Below are 13619 nucleotides of genomic sequence, written 5' to 3' on the forward strand. Positions count from 1 at the left end.
CGACAATATTTAACCACTATTATAAACCCACCACCAACGGGCAGCTATTGGCCATTTAACCCCTTACTCATCAGCCTACTTTGTGTCTTAAGGACCAAGCGATTTTCATCATCACCTTGCAAGAGCCAGAACTGGCTGACGGCCGGATGAGGACTTGTGTGCTTTGTGGGAGGAGTTGTATATATTACCGGCCGCACCGAGGGGTCCATATAATGTGGTGTAGAGCTGTTATTATAGGGTCTAGTAGGCTGAGTTACATGGCACACATGGGGGCCCTTCTCATGCCTCTTGCTGCCATGAGAGTCCATTGGCACCTTGTGATTGCATTGTGGGGTGCCGATGGGTGACAGAAGGATCCCCCTCCCCTGTCATTTGCTTACATGTTGCAATTGCTACTGATTGTGGCATGTCGTTTGGGGTTTAACTGCCAGGATCTGAGGTTTCTCCTCTCCCTGCCGTTAGAGCAGGAGCCGGGCTGTCAGTCAGCCGAGCCGCCACCATTAAAAGCTGTGTGCAGATTTTAAAGTCCATTACTTAGTGGTCGTATTGGCGGTCAAGAAGGGGTTAGGGTGTATTAGCACCGCTTTTAATCTCCATTAAAGGCCTTTAAGTACAACTCCCATCTTTCGCCCGCTCATAGGACCCCCATTTGGCACTGGCATTTTTGTGTAGGGAACTTGAACTAATATCATTGGCCTTCCTGCAAATGGCAAAGTTACAGCCCTACTGATGCTGAAGGGGCTGTCGGGTGCTGCAGGACTAATTACAGCCCTACTGATGCGGAAGGGGCTGTCGGGTGCTGCAGGACTAATTACAGCCCTATTGATGCGGAAGGGGCTGTCGGGTGCTGCAGGACTAGTTACAGCCCTACTGATGCGCAAGGGGCTGTCGGGTGCTGCAGGACTAGTTACAGCCCTACTGATGCGCAAGGGGCTGTCGGGTGCTGCAGGACTAGTTACAGCCCTACTGATGCGGAAGGGGCTGTCGGGTGCTGCAGGACTGGTTACAGCCCTACTGATGCAGAAGTGGCTGTCGGGTGCTGCAGGACTGGTTACAGCCCTACTGATGCTGAAGGGGCTGTCGGGTGCTGCAGGACTAGTTACAGCCCTACTGATGCTGAAGGGGCTGTCGAGTGCTGCAGGACTGGTTACAGCCCTACTGATGCTGAAGGGGCTGTCGAGTGCTGCAGGACTGGTTACAGCCCTACTGATGCTGAAGGGGCTGTCGAGTGCTGCAGGACTGGTTACAGCCCTACTGATGCGGAAGGGGCTGTCGGGTGCTGCAGGACTAGTTACAGCCCTACTGATGCTGAAGGGGCTGTCGGGTGCTGCAAGACTAGTTACAGCCCTACTGATGCTGAAGGGGCTGTCAGTTAAAAATGCAACTCAACTAGAGATGAGCGAGCATACTCGCTAAGGCACATTACTCGAGTGAGTAGTGGCTTAGCCGAGTATCTCCCCGCTCGTCTCTAAAGATTCGGGGGGAGAGCGGGGAGGAACGGAGGGGAGATCTCTCTCTCCCACTCTTCCCCCACCCCACCTCCGCTCCCCGCCGCAACCGACGCCAGCCCCCTAATCTTTAGAGACGAGCGGGAAGATACTCGGCTAAGGCACTACTCGCTCGAGTAATGTGCCTTAGCGAGTATGCTCGCTCATCTCTAAACTCAACCTCAAAAACTAAATTCCTTTCGCAGCTGTTATGGAAAGTGGGGATTAAAAAACATTGTTGCAAAAACTGACGAGGGGTTTAAAAAGCCTGCAGCGGTGGACTTGGGCTTTAATTCCAATTTTTGGAGTAAGGGAATATTACTTGCCAATTGCTGTGGGTGCGCAGGATTGGATGACTCATCAGTGCCGTGCGGTTCTGCCAGGATAACCCTGCTGAAAGATACCAAGTAGCGGGCGGCTGGTCACCGGCCAATGAGCTAGGAAGGTAAAAATAGTTTGCCATCAGTCACTGAGCAAATCCCCAGAGCCCGGGATCATCTAACATTGGACGCGGTTTGGACTTTCTTTGAATTGAGGCCAAATACTTTAATTTTGTTCCGCAGCGATTGGCGTCAGAAAAAAAAAATTCTGCATTTATTGCAATAGTGTAATGCGGCCAAATTGTAATACCTCAGGGTGATTGTCCACTCTGCTACAAGTATTGTACATGTAACTTGCTGTTCAGAGTCCTTGTACATACTTTACTTATCCTGTACTGCTCCTGAGTTACATCTTGTATTATACTCCAGAGCTGCACTCACTATTCTGCTGGTGGAGTCACTGTGTACATACATTACTTATCCTGTACTGCTCCTGAGTTACATCTTGTATTATACCCCAGAGCTGCACTCACTATTCTGCTGGTGGAGTCACTATCTACATACATTACTTATCCTGTACTGCTCCTGAGTTACATCCTGTATTATACCCCAGAGCTGCACTCACTATTCTGCTGGTGGAGTCACTGTGTACATACATTACTTATCCTGTACTGATCCTGAGTTACATCCTGTATTATACTCCAGAGCTGCACTCACTATTCTGCTGGTGGAGTCACTGTGTGCATACATTACTTATCCTGTACTGCTCCTGAGTTACATCCTGTATTATACTCCAGAGCTGCACTCACTATTCTGCTGGTGGGGTCACTGTGTACATACATTACTTATCCTGTACTGGTCCTGAGTTACATCCTGTATTATACCCCAGAGCTGCACTCACTATTCTGCTGGTTGAGTCACTGTGTACATACATTACTTATCCTGTACTCATCCTGAGTTACATCCTGTATTACACTCCAGAGCTGCACTCACTGTTCTGCACATTTTCAAAGGTGAAAGTGCATGTGTCCTTGGTGCAAACTTGAAAGAAGTTTTAGAGATCTCTTCTTTCCTTTATTTATTTTTCCTCTTCACGTCCCAACTTCCATGTTTGTACGGTGGGGCCGGATGCCGTTGATTGGCTATCGGGAGGTTCCATCTGGATGGAGCCTTTCCTCTGGAGTGTAGACGTTGCATTAGCCCCCATTCTTCTCTGCAGCACATTATAAACGATGTGTCTGGAGCGGAGCTGCTGCAGGCGGTGATACCATCTCTACAGCGGGGAGCTGTTCATCTTTTCAGGACGGTGACAGTCGCTGACCAGAACGGGGGGCGCAGGCTGCCTGACTTGATCGGCGTTTTGTGGACAGTGTCTGATTGGCACTTTGCGGATGATGAAGGTTGGGGCTCGGGAGAGACTGCAGCCGGGCAGATAAGGAGAGGACACAGGAGCGTGCGGCAAATCCTAATGGCCATCACCAGTACGTGACCAGTGGTCCCCGGCCGGGGGGAGGGATTCCAGATCGGTGTGATTTACCCGTAACTTTACTGTTGATTTTGCTTTGGAGCAAAGAGTTTAGAAAAGTTCTAAGATTAACTCCTTCAGGACCATAGATTTTGTTTTGCCCTTCAGTTTTCATCCGCACCTTCCAAGAGCCACAACCTAACTTTTCCATTGACATAGCCGTGTGAAGGCTGGGTTTTGTAGTTCTCAACTTTGCCATTTTAATTTACCGTAAAATGTGTGAAAAAACTTTTAATCTTATAGCAGTAGTAGAGCGGCGTATTGGAAAAAGGATAGCTAGTGCATTAGTAGATCCGCTCGGTGCATGTCAGGGGGAAAAAACAGAGAATGGCAAAAGTAGCGCAGTTTGCCTCTCTCGCCTTACAAAAAACTCAATAGAAAGTGATCAAAACGTCACATGGATCAACAGATGGTGCCATTCAGAGGTGCAACTCATCCTGAAACATAAAAATCCCCGTGTCAGCACCGTTGACAGAAAAGAAAAACGTTAGGGGTCGTTGAATGCAGCAAAAATGTTTTTTGTTGTTTTTTTTTTTTGTTTTTTTGGGGTTTTTTTTTTTTTGCAACTTTTACATGCGTTAAATACCACTGTGGCATCGCCATAATCGTACCGGCCTGCAGAATTAATTTAGCATCTTTATCCTGTATAGTGAATGGCATTTAAAAAAAAAATGCAGAAATTGCAGTTTTTGTTCATTTTTGCCTCCAGAAAAAAATATGATAAAGTAATCAATGTTGATTTTATCCAATTTTTGGCAACCTATAAAGACTAGAATTCACCCCACAACGAGCACCTAGAGCTCCGCCGAGGGTGAACTAAAACTGCCCTGGCTCTTGGAATGCGGCGACATACCGTACAAAAATAGCAAACTCGAAGCTGTATAAACTCTGTCGCTGGAACCGCGCCGACCGCAGAATAACGGTATCGCAATATTTTGCGCGCTGAACGTGTCTTTAGCGGCAGTTTTAGTTTCCCCTATAAAATAGAGTATACAATAAATTAGATCTACCCAAAAATGATACATTGTGTCCCACAAAAACAAGCCCTCACCTGGCTGCCAGCGGGAAAATGAAAGGGCTCTGGGGGCGTGACGAGTTCAGGTGCAAACAGGCTTGGTCACGAAGGGGTTAATTTGCTCTGCCTCCATATTCTGACGGTTTGTTTTTCTTTCGTTGCTTGCGCCGTGAGCCTCGGGTTTGTTTAGGTTTTTTTTTTTGCAGGATCGGCTGCAGTTTTTCTTCAGCTTTGCACTAGCGGAGCACCAGATCGTCACTATTATATGACCAGTCACCGGCAGAACATGTAGATAAACCTCCAGCAAGCCATGCATGAACGCAAAATAGATTTCCCTTTTATTCCATGATCTTCCATGAGCTGATGACCATTTAGGGTAACATCTTTCTGATCACTTAGTCATATTTTTGGGGGCGGTCGGATACCAAAGAAAATTCCTGCAAATCTGGCAGTTTTTCCCCACTTTCATTTAGTTCCCACGCGGGACTTGAACTTGCGATCATTTGATGGTTTGTAATATGTACTACACGATTTAGCTATTTTTGATGTTGCCTGTTATGTGGAGGGTGTTGGGAGGAGCGGTGGTTGGCTGAATAAGACTTAGGGTTTCCTAACTATTTTTGGTCTCTCGTGAGTCCGAAGCTCAATGTATTGTGATGGCCTCAGTGTTTCCGTGCGTCAGTCTAAGGCTGGGTTCACACAGGGCAGATTTGCTGCGGTTTTGCCGCGAATTGCCGTTGCATATCCACACTGCGGCAAAACCGCTGCGTTTGCAGTGCAATGCAGCACAAATGAGGTTTGCCAAAAAGCTTTTCTCACAGGGCGGATTTTTTTCCGTACAGCCGCAGTGCGAAAATGCAACTGCGTCGCGGTTTTAAAAAGATGCAGCATGTTCATTCTTCGGTCTTTTCTGCAGCGCTTTTTTGTCCATAGACCTCTATGGACGCAGCCAAATACGCAGCAAAAAGTAAAGCACTGCGGAAAAAACGCTTGCAGATTTTTCCCCACAAATCTGCAAGCCCAAATTAACCTTTTGAAGCGGTTTTGCCGCAGAATTAGTTCTTCTGCGGCAAATCCGCCCTGTGTGAACTCAGCCTAAGGCCCCCATGCACAGTAATGAAGTCATCCAATCCAGACATTAGTGTATATGGGGGCGGCCCAACTCCAATGGTCATGAAAGAACTGGGCAGAATGTTGGAGTTCACTTCCAGATGCTTTGTCCTCAGATGAGCTGCCGCCAGAGATGTCTTACACAGAAGTGATGGCCGTTCAGTGAGTGGAGGCGGAGCATGCCAGAGACACCGCCTCCATTCACTGTGAACAGGCAGATCATAGATTAATCACTGCCTGTTTATACGGAGCAAGAACTCGCTGAGACGAGACAACAAATGAGCCCCTTCTCACTCCTTTCTATCGGGTCCTGTGTTTATGGAAGAGCTATCAGTCAAAACCGCGTTCTCAGGGAGAGATGGAGAAAATGTCCAAAAATTCTGCCGTTGTGTTTTGTGTTAGTTTGTACTGATCAGATGAGAAAGAAGTTGTTTTTACAAGTGCCTTTTAATATGTTTATAGAAGTGTTTAGTTTTTGTTTTACTACTTTCACCCAATAAAAACACATTTTTAAAGAAAAACAATTGAATCTGCATAACGGTATTCTAAGGTCCATAACCTTTTTTCATGTTTCTGGCAACTGAGTCATGTGACATCTTGTTTTGTGAGAAGTCGTTCTATCTCTAGGATTGTACACTGCATTACTTGGGTATAGCTGAACGCACTACATATGACAGTCGGGTACTCTGTGGGAGGCGGGGCTTGTATGCTGAGCTACATCGCAGACATGAAGGCCTTTCTAGGGCTTCAGGCTGCAAGGGGAACCCATTGTTACCTTGTGATCTCACTGTGTGGCACAGATGGGTGACAGGCCCCTCTCACCCCCACTGTCTACTGCTTACATAATGCAGTTGCTGTAGACTGTGGCATGCCAGGGGTTAAACTGCCAGGATCCAAGGTTTCTCCGTTCCTAACTGCCAGAGCAGGAGCCTGACCATCGGTGTTCAGTGAAGCCATTGCCTAAGGCCTCATGTCCACAAGGAAAGTTGAAGAAAAGAAAGTGTGAAGCCAGTGCATGACGGCGTGCGTGAGACGAGCGCCCGTGTGCAGTCATACACGATTACAAACGTGTTATGCTGCTCCACACTCCAGTAAAACACTGCGATTTTTTACCATATGGTCACATGAACCCGGCCTTAAAGATGTACGTGTATGTTCAAAACCCATTAGTGAGATCAGTAAAAATGCGTATTGTGGTCACAAAATGGTTAATGAGCAAAACGGGGTCAACAGCACTGTGCATCCTGAGTTAACTGGGTCTTGAATAGAACACCAGAGCTGCAGTGCAAAGTGACATCAGCACAAGAAAGAAGAGGAATCCAATGGGACTTTGTATACCAATACACGTTTAATGCCATTCAGAGCACTTTCTTTTAGATGACTAGTCCAAAACCTGACATGAGTGTTTTTAGGAGGCTTGTATTTTGGAAGAGTGCAAGAGAGGTCCGAAATCGGTGATCTTGCTTACAGAAAATCGTTCAATGCTAATGGTAGGAACAGCAGCCATGTGACTAAAGTGCCCGCATCCTCCACCAGAATAAACAAATGAAATCCCAAGAAATTAACGTTTTATCGCTTTCTTTTTGATTTCACGATTAATCTCACGGCGTCTGTCAAACTTTAGCCTGTCTGTAGTTTTATCACCAATGTCCTTCAAATGTATAGAAATGGCGCTCTGCTTGCTTTTCTTCTCTCTTCAAAGACACGGGTTTTTTTTTCAAGTTTGTAATTAATTGCTAGTAGAGTTATTTACAAAGTGTTAACGCTTCAGATATTCCGAAAGTCGATTCCTCCTTTAAAGATCAAGATGAGGCTGCAAATCTGCCTCAGATCTTGTGAAAGGCCCTTCAGCTGTGTGCTGATTATCAAACCGGGTGCTAGGAGGAGCGCGATAAACTTGTATTAGGTTTTTGACTTTTTTTTTTTTCTTTTTTTTTTTTCTTCTTCTCTCCAACTGGACCATTACATAGCGGCGATCCAGGAATGCCCTGAGTGACACCAAATCTTAGTCCTGTTCATATGGTTATTGTCACTCCTTCAGGGCTCATTCATACGGGCTTTTTGGTACGTAAATATGCAGCGTATTCATGGACCAAACGTTGCCTATTCACTGCGTATTTCGACCCTTCTACATGGTTTTCATGTGTAAATATGGGTGCAAAAAGAAATGCGCAGAAGAGCCCGCTGGTTCAATGTGTAATACAGGACCTGCTGCATTTCTTGCATTTTTCATACAATTTTCAGTTGCATTGAAAAAAAAAAAACCTGAAAGAACCCGTTGAAATCGGTGGGTTCTAGATGTTCCATATAATGCGGGGCGTATTTATACCCGAGTGAATGAGGACTAAATTTTTATTCATGCCCGGAGTTGCATTTTGAGTCCTAATCTGAACGGCTGTGTCTCCCTTGCTTGGTCCTCTATGCCCATTAGGTTACAGGCTGCTGCAGCCTGTGACATCCTGTAGACAGGCTGCTGCAGCATGTCATTAGGGAGACCCGGAGTGGCGGCATGGGACACAACAAGGAGCTGAGAGGAGAGTACGTCTTATGTTGCTGCACAGGGAACCGGTCTCTGAAAGAAAAATCCGACAACCCTTTTAAGCTTATGAAACGACGGCTCAGACTGGAGGGCCCAATGTCAGTCTGCTGCCATAAAGCATAATGCAAACAGATGACTCCTGCTTTTTTTTTTTTCTTTCTGTCCCCTGTGCACCAGACTTGTTTAACCAAAAAAAAGCCCAATAAGTGTGCGTTCCCCTCATCACACAGACTACATGCAGCCCCACGGAGCACGAATTCACGCTTTCCTGTTTATTACATCCTAGAGCCAACATGAGATCTACGAGGACAATCAGAACCCCTTTGAGGTCTGCTAACTGATAAACACACAACACTCCACCGTGAAACCAATTTCCCACCACGGTGTAAAATACTGCCGAAACTAATTACTGTTCTTTAAAAGCAATAAAACTCCCCCCGTCCGGCGCCGGCCCCAGAAAACCGCTACTGTATTAACCGCCGCTTTTATTTAATCATATCTTCTTTTTTTTTCCCGTTTTTTTTGTTGGCAGAGATTTCCTGTAACTCATAAAAACAAACGAGTCTTCATTTACAGATCTTGTATAGAACGCTGTGAGCGCGGAACAAATCCCAGAGCCGGCCTCCTTTTTATTTTCTTCTCTTCTATTTGCTCTGCTTTTCATTAGCGGTTTGTTTTTCTCTTTTGAGCTTCTATCAGAATGTCTGGAAAAAAAAAACTGCCTTTTTGCAAAAATATGAAGTTTTATTTTCTTTAAATTGCATTAAGGGCGGCTTTACACGAGCGTGTTTTTGTGCGTACATAGGTGCGCACCTCTGTACAAGCAAAAACACGCGTGTGTGTAGCTGCATGCATTGTTTTCAATTGAGCCGCGGCTGCTGCCAGCACCCCTAAATTGTTTTTTTGGAAGGGCTTTACATAGAAGCTCTTCCCTGAAAAACAAGACAGATGCAGCAGAGGAATTCTTCAATTTTCTACCACAGCTGTCACACATGACAGCTGCGATAGAGGATTCTGCTGCTGGCCCCCAGTAATTGGATTTCAGGGAAGGGCTTTAAATAAAAGCCCTTCCCTGAAAAAAACAGTAAAAGTAGTGTAAAAAACAAAAAAATTGATACTCCCCTCCCTTCAGCTGCCAGGGCTCAGCCGCGACTTCTGCTGTCCCCTGCTCTGTGGTGCTGATCTATTAGCAGGCGGTGATTTAAAATCCCCGGCTGTTGAAAGAGCTGATTGTGATTGGCTGAGGTGCTCGGCCAATCACAGGCAGCTCTCGCCATTCATTCGGTGAGAGCTTCCTGTGACTGGCTGAGCACCTCAACCAATCACAATCAGCTCTTTCAGCAGGCGGGCATTTTAAATCCCCGTCTGCTCAAAACAGCACTACAGAGCCGGGACAGTGCAGAGACGACGCGGCTGTGCCCCGGCAGCTGAAGGGAGGTGAGTTTTTTTTGTTTTGTTTTTAAACACTATTTTTCTTGTTTTTTCAGGAAAGGGCTTATATTGTAATCCAATGACACGGAGCCGACAGCAGGATCCCCTACCGCAGCTGTCATGTGTGACAGCTGCGGTAGGGAATTAAAGAATTCCTCTATCTGTCACAGATATAGCAGCAGGGAATTTTTTTTTACTAGCGGGAATGAAGGAAACATGAGGCAGATGTGTTCTGCATGGCAGTGGCGGACAGGTAAGTTTTTTTTGTTTTTTGTTTTTTGTTTTTTTTACATTAAAATTCTTGTTTTTCAGGGAAGGGCTTATATGTAAAGGCCTTCCATGAAAAACAATGCAGGGGTGCCGGCAGACCATTGTTTTCAATCGAGCCGCTGGTAGCTGCCGTGGCTCCATTGAAAACGATGCGTGCATTCCCTGTGGTGCACACATGTCCTATCTTTGCAGGCACGCACCTGTAAAACACGGACATGTGCACACACCATAGGGAATGCATTGGGGCTTATAGATGCGTGTTTTTGTGCGTGCCTATGCACACACAAAAGCATGCTTGTGTGAAGCCACCCACAGTCCTGAAAAGAAAAAGAAAAAAAACTGTGGGGTCAAAATACTCCTGACCCCCTCCCCCCAGTGAATATACTAAGGGGTGTAGTCTCTAAAATGAGCCTTTGCACTCTTGGCTTGGTGCAGGAAAACAAAGTGTTCCGCAAAATGTTGATAATTATAATCGATGTTAAATTTGTACGTCTCCTAAATGGTTGAAGAAAAATTCAAATGTGCTTCCAGAATAAAGTGAGCAGATGGAAACGGCTTACCAAAGATCTGTACAGCAGGTTCGCACATATCTGACATGTTGCAGTTGGGAACATTTTTAAAAAAAATTCTTATTAAATTTTCAATCTTGACGCTTTTAATAAACATGGGTACGTCTGCTGGTCCCACCCCCATGTGAGACGTGTCCTCTGGGCAGGAGTGATTGGGGAGGGGGTGGTTGGTTCTGAAGTGACACAGGATGGGTGTTGGGGGGTCTCTATTCTCAACATGAATGCCAATTTCAGAGGTGGGGTCTGCATCTATGAGATATTTGGGGCACGCCCCGTAGAGTTGGGAACGCCTCTACGTTTTATGCTTTTAAGCTGTCTTGCCATATTTAGCTAGAGCGTCCCTCTTTATTCCCAGTGACTCGCTCCTCCTCACCGCCCGTCTCTGTCTTTTTGTTTCGGCAGGGAGCTGACAAAAACGTAAAAGGACCGGACGGACTGAGTGCCTTGGAATCCACAGACAACCAGTCTATTAAGGAGCTGCTGCATTGATGGGACTGGGGCGTCTGCAACACTTTGCCTCTCACTGCTGTCTTATTTTTCTGTTTTAATTTTTCTTTCTGCCAATTGATTCGACCATCTTTACAATCTGAGGACACGAAGCGACGACCGAGAGGCGGCCGCGGCCCCCAAACACCTCAGCACCACATTTTAGCTTTCGGAGATTGGCAAAAAGTTGCGGTGTTGGCTGACCGTTGCCATCCGTAGGGGTTGTGTGCGCCGGGGCTTGTTAGCATAACGAATGCCATAAAGTAGGCTGACAAGGTAATAAAAGGTTTCACCCAACGCAGTTCAATAAGATTGTGCATATCATGACCTGAATCCATAAACCACCTTGGATGGCCGTTTGCCGTGGGCCAATTTACACATCTTAAAATATAAGTAAACGAGCAAAATGGAGCACAACACAAAATAAAAAAAAGCAAAAAAACATTAAAAATCTACATTACAGTGCTGAGGAACTTTGCAAATACTTACTTGTATGACTTCCATCATACTTTGCCCACTTGAAACATTCTTAGTATCACACGTTTTCTTCCAGTTACATCCAAAGCCGCACACTTACTTCTAAAGTCACAACCAAAGCTGCATCTTCAGTGCTGATGGCCGGCCTGTGATGCACGTTCCCAGTAACTCCGCTTATTCTGTACGGGGCTTTTTCTTCAAAGTATTTGCAAAGTAGCTTGGCATTAGAAGTAGATGCCATCTCTAAGTTTGTGGCGTTTCCTTGAAGCCGGTCCGCGTTGCTTCCATTGACCTATTCTGTGCATTAAGACCTTTGCAGTGATTCTTGTTTAACTGCTTTCATAGTGTATTTTTGTAATAGTGGTTGGGGGGCGCATCAGCAGTAGGACTAGAGTAATGTATGATATTATGGACAAATGACGATGTAATGCTTGCTTCTGTACGGTCAGTCACTTTTGCTGATATGACCTTTACAATACATGGAATGTACCATTTTATACAAGCTAACATATAGAGACTTTTTTGAAACTTGCTAAATTCGCTCATTTTGGTTACCCAGCTATTATTTCTCACAGTTTCAACCATAATTTCCAGCATTCCCTGCCTCCCTGGGACATTCAGATTAGGGAGGGGCGCTTAGTTGGCTCAAGTGCAATCTGCAACACAAGTTAGGGGTCCGGGAAATGTTTTGAAGAGGACAAGTTGATGTTTTTGCATTTTGTGACCTGAACATGGATTGTGCGGATCCTTAAATCCAATTGGTCGATGGGGTGAGACCCTTTCTGCCACCTCTGACAGGAAGGCCAAACAGGGATAAATCTTGAGATGGCTACTTAATTGTCCCGCAGCTTTATTTGGCCTTTTCTTGCTGGTCCTATACCGTAGTTTTAGTATGCCTTTACTTGTAGTCTTTATATGCTGCAGGTTGTGGCTTTAGTGGGGCTTCTTGTCATCTTATGTTGCGGGCTGTAGCTTTAGTGGGCCTTACCATCGTTACATGCCGTAGCTTTAGTAGGATTTGCCATATATATGCTAGATCTTTTGTGGGCCTTTACTTATTTGCTGCGGGCGGTAGCTTTAGTGGGCCTTTACTTGCCATCCGTATATGCCGTAGCTTTAGTGGGCCTTTCCTAATCACAGGCGGTGGTTTTAGTGGGCCTTGTCATCTTGTGTTGCGGGCTGTAGCTTTCGCGGGCCTTTACTTACCATCATTACACGCTGTAGCTTTAGTGGGCCTGGTCATTTGTTCTATCTTTCGCGGGCCTTTACTTATTTGCTGTAGCCTTAGTGGGCCTTTACCTGTCATCACAGGCTGTGACGTTAATGGGCCTCTACTTTGCCTTTTAGATTTATGGTCACCAGTTCCCTCCATAGACCACCTTGAAACATCCTTCAGTGTTGTAATGGTGACCAGTCCCCTTGAAATTCCATTTTTGTCCCGCTTTCTAATTTACCCCTCGGAGCAGCTTACTGGGTTTTCAGCTTATTACCTGTGACATTTTACATCAGCTCGTGACTAAGTTCAGCCGCCGCTACCTCCTTCCACTGAAGCACTTTTTACAATCCATTAACAGCGGCTGTAATAACGATTCACGTTCACATCGTTGACTTTAGCAGATTTCCCTAAAACCAGCAGCATTTTTGACCATTCCCGTCACTCCCCGGCAGTTCGCTCTTCTAATCGGCACTTACTCCCCGTAGATCTATGACTTTGGCTGCTACAATGACCTCCCTGCGAATGATGGTCAGTGCTTTTCTATTTCCGACGTTCATTGGATGTTGCTTCTAAGTGATGAATGTATAATGTGCATGGGGGCCCCCTTATGGATGCTTGGGGCCCGTCATCAATGTGTTGCTGGATTTACCCAGAGTCATTCATATCTGAGGCCTTACAAATCAGACCCCATGAAAAGCTTCATAGAGACTGGATTCAAGTTTTTAGGTTTATTTTTTACTTGACCCCCAAGTTTTGGTTTTCTTTTTTGCTTTTAAGTTGGTAACTTCTGTTTTCTTTCCAATAAATGAATCTCCGCAGGCGCTTTACTTTGTTTTTATTCTGTTTGTAAAACTTTTACTTTCATCTGAAAGATCACTCAAAGGAAAAAAATTACAATAAATGTTGTTAACTCGATGTGGTGGTCATGTTGATAAAATGGCAGCGGCACAATTTATAGGGGGATTGCCTGTTCAGAAGTCAGTGTAAGACGTAAAGATCAGACAAGTTACAATATATTATATTTGGGTGGGTGGGGCAGTTGGGGCTGTGTGGTTGTCTGGTATTGTAGCTTGGCCTCGTTGCAATACTGTACTCAACCACATAGGCAAGGCTGGCACTGTTGGGGTGGGGAGCGGAGGGAACAGATGCCTTCTACTCTCGTACAACTTCTTAT

General features: G+C 45.6%; 1 protein-coding gene across 1 annotated transcript in view; it reads left to right on the plus strand.

Moving 5' to 3' along the window:
* The window catches only part of MTPN (myotrophin), a 36255-nt gene extending 22895 nt beyond the window's left edge, over window positions 1-13360 (plus strand). The window contains exon 4 of the mRNA XM_066590344.1: window positions 10669-13360. Within this exon, the coding sequence (XP_066446441.1) occupies window positions 10669-10755 (87 nt within the window). The 3' untranslated portion in view covers window positions 10756-13360. The remainder of the gene's footprint in view (window positions 1-10668) is intronic.
* The last annotated feature ends 259 nt before the right edge of the window (window positions 13361-13619 follow it).

The sequence above is a fragment of the Eleutherodactylus coqui genome, chromosome 2 (assembly GCF_035609145.1).
Source record: "Eleutherodactylus coqui strain aEleCoq1 chromosome 2, aEleCoq1.hap1, whole genome shotgun sequence".
Taxonomy (NCBI): Eukaryota; Metazoa; Chordata; class Amphibia; order Anura; family Eleutherodactylidae; genus Eleutherodactylus; species Eleutherodactylus coqui.